Below are 3563 nucleotides of genomic sequence, written 5' to 3'. Positions count from 1 at the left end.
AAAATCAAGTGAACGTTTGAAATAAAGCTTCACATACGTTCATATGAAGAGTGTACCAATATGACAAAAATTAGGCTCGTAGCAGCTCCCTCTGGTATCGATCGTCAAAACTTAATGAACAACCTAGTATTTATTGCGCACAGAGCTAAAACCGACTGTGATTAACGTGTAAGGTTAAGGTGTAAAGTTTAGAAACAACTTTGTACAGCGCATGTGACGTCCAAAACTTGCGGTGTAAGTGTGCGTGCCACGCGCCAATGCGAGGCCCGAGGCGACTATTGTTTAGCTGGTGAGCTCGGTTCTGTGCGCACGTGTTCTGTATGGATATTGGGCTGTGTGTGTTGGTGTGAAACGAACGAATAGACACTAGAGGGTGGTCCGTGGGTGGCACGCACCCATGCACGCACGCACACACACGCAGGGGCTGGTTGCGAGCAGCATTGCCTGGGGTGGTATGGCGGCTTCGTTTCCTTTTGCGTGACTTGCCGTGTCTCAAAAAAAGCCAGTTGGCAGCGCAGCCAACACTTGGTCCCCGAAATGGTCTCAACAACAATCAATCAAACTCGGAAGGTGGAAAAAAGAGCACAAACAGCAATCGGTGATGGGGATGATGCGGGTAGGGAACGCAAGGAACGCAAGATCGTGGGAACTATGCGCACCACAATCGTGGCGCATCGCAGGCGAACAGAACGTGGAACGTGTGTAGTAGAAACGAAGTAGGAAAAGAGTGAAACATACTTGGTGCCTTCGTGGGTCGCGACAGGGGCTCCAAATACTGCACCATGCGGGACCGCGTGTCCGCCGTGTACGCGCTAGCGACAACGGCCTGCCGCGTGGCATCTACATCGGATGCCCCGGCTGCCCGTCGGGTCGGTCGGGCGTTCCCCGGGTGTTCCCGGAAGTGAAGTGAAGAAGGATGCGAAGGAGTAGATAGTAGTAGTAGCAGATTTAGTTTGGTTTGATTATGGTGCTGAGCAGTGTGCAGGTGATGAAGTTGCAGGTGTCGAAGTGGAAGCCGTGGAAGACGAGAAACGAAAGCCGAATGCAGAATGTTCAGAGGCACACCGAAACGACAGATCAATCCATTTGGCCGTGCAGCTTCAGCCGAGATGTGGCGAAATCTCACAGTAATCTCCACCGTTACCCAATATTACCCACCGAAGATTGAGAAGGCCCGATGGTTGACGTTTGATCAAGGATTCTAAGCATCAGCGTCGGTCCAGGTTGTGGTCAGGCTTTATACAGGGTGACCTAATCAGCGTATACTTTTTCATTTGGTTATGAAACAAAACCGGCTGAATGTTTTTCTAGGCTTGAAATTTTACTTCAAAAGTTTATTCGTGGATTTTTTGTATAAAATACAATTTCGGTTGCAGAAAGTGGGGAAATATGAAAAATTTATTTCCAAATTGGTAGGTCGTCAAGTCATTCGTCAAAAGCACATTTCATTGAAGCTCATTTCCACCTTGGTGGCCATGTTAATAAGCAGAATTGTGGTTCGGAAACCCCACATATCGTTCAAGAGAAGCCAATTCACCAACAACGAGTGACTGTTTGGTGCGGATTTTGGCTGATTGGTTCTTCGGCGAATTTGAAGCTGAGAACTCGGACGGTATTTCGATTCAACAGGACGACGCTACATGCCATACAACGATAGAAACTATTGACTACCTCAAGACTCAAATTCAAGTAGCTATTGTCGATATAGGACAAGTTACAATCGACACTATACTCAAAAATAGGTCAACCGTTGACGAAAATTTTTTTCCATAAAAAATGCCCTGAATTAACATTTCAAAAAAAGTTCAATCATCGAAAAATATTCAGCCGTTTTCATTTAATAACCAAACGAAAAAGTACACGCTAATTAGCTCACCCTGTACAATAGTCGGACCAAATGCCCATCATCACATCATCATCACACTTGCAACTGAGAGAAAGTGTCTGCTATCCACAGGAGACGTGGGGACAAGGAGTTATTATATGTCATGAACCCATGTCTTTTGCAGCGATTACTCGGTTCGCCGAATACGGCTGAGCTAGGCCGTAAGTTAACAACTAGCAAGACATCGGAAAAAGTTCCGAAGAATTTAGAACAATAATTAGGATCAGTTTTAGAGAAACGTTTTATCGAACAATCGTACTAAACTGGGGCTTATTTGGTGCACCAAATGTGTGTCTTTGTGTCTGGTGCAAAAGACTCGCCTAGTTCTATTCCCGAACGGCTCTCGGCAGCCATGAAACGTCAACAAAAAACAAACCAAAGACTTTAGTGACAGCGACTCAAGAATTTTGTATTGTCAGAATCTGGACCCCAGTCATCTCCGCGGCGACCCGATTAAACATTCAACTGTTCCCTCCCCCGGCGGAATAAAAAAAACGGGAACGGCGGCCCCGGCTAAGTGGATAAAAATGTCACTGCGAACGCTTCGACGCGGCTCCGATCGGGCAGGGCCTGGCCGAGACACTCGAGCAGCAGCGGAGTCCCGAGCACGCTCTGGCGGTAGTCGTCGAAGGACACCGCCCCGTCGCGATCCACGTCCAGGCGGGTGATAATAATGTCAACCAGATCTCTGACGGCTTCCTCGGCGCCGCCCTCCTGCCGCACGCAGTCCCGCAGCAGCACCATCAGGTAGTCCCGGCGGATGTGCCCGTCCCGCTGGGCGTCGTAAACGCGGTAACAGTACCGGATCCGCTCCTCGAGCGACCCACACAGGTACAGCGACACCAGCTGGGCCCAGGTCTCCATGGCCACGTGGGCGCCCGTGCCTCCGTCGCCGAGGGCCGCGTAGATGCGCCGCAGGACCGCCGGCTCCGTGATGCCGAACACGGTGTCGAATACCGTCGTTAGCTGCTGCCGCGAAATCTGTCCCCCGGCGGCGTCCGGATCGTTCTTCAGCATTTTGTAGTAGATGAGCAGCACCAGCTCCAGCTCCTGGTGCGTGAAGTGCGTCGACTTCCGCAGCCGCTTCACCAGCACGCTCACCTTGCTGAGGAACCGTATCTCCTCGCCACCGTCGAGTGTTGCGTCCAGATTCATGCCGAACGTCTTCAATTACCGAACGAAGCAGGAGAGAGCAGACTGATGCTTGTCGCTGCCTGTCATTAATCGTAAGCCATCCGCCAACTGCACCGAGGGCTACTCAGATCTGTTGCTACCATGGTAACCAGTAAACTTTGGTAGGACAATTACGCTTCAAAACATCGGCGTGAACATCGATTTACCGAGAGGCCGGTAGGTTTACGGTTACGCCGGAGGATGCGGACTGGAGGAAAATCGGAGACGGAGCATCCTGCGAGAGCCCCAGGTGAGTATGCAAATTTCTTCATACAATGGAACACAATGGGGGTCAATAAATTTGGGTAAGAAACATGAGAAGGTCAGTCGGAGTTCTCTAGACTCTCTAGAGACGAATTAACCACCAGCGACATCTTTAGCAGCGGACCATAAAAGTGGCCAAGCATTTGTAGCCAGACCTGAACTTTTTAAGGGAGATGCATAGGAACATTTGAGGGTTCAAAAATCGTGTTCACTAGCTAGTCGTTTGCTTCCTTCGAGTGGT

General features: G+C 49.8%; 1 protein-coding gene across 1 annotated transcript; it reads right to left on the bottom strand.

Moving 5' to 3' along the window:
- Positions 1-2398: 2398 nt before the first annotated feature.
- LOC131207484 (calaxin-like) lies at positions 2399-3040 on the bottom strand. Its single transcript, XM_058200099.1, has one exon. It carries the CDS (start codon positions 3038-3040, stop codon positions 2399-2401), a length of 642 nt encoding a protein of 213 aa, XP_058056082.1.
- Between the last annotated feature and the right edge of the window lie 523 nt (positions 3041-3563).

Source organism: Anopheles bellator, chromosome 2 (assembly GCF_943735745.2).
Source record: "Anopheles bellator chromosome 2, idAnoBellAS_SP24_06.2, whole genome shotgun sequence".
NCBI classification, from domain to species: Eukaryota; Metazoa; Arthropoda; class Insecta; order Diptera; family Culicidae; genus Anopheles; species Anopheles bellator.
This window is presented reverse-complemented; position numbering and strand designations above follow the sequence as displayed.

Excerpts from the sequence above, each read along its gene's own strand:
- LOC131207484 (XM_058200099.1), bottom strand. The coding sequence starts at position 3,040 with ATGAATCTGGACGCAACACTCGACGGTGGCGAGGAGATACGGTTCCTC.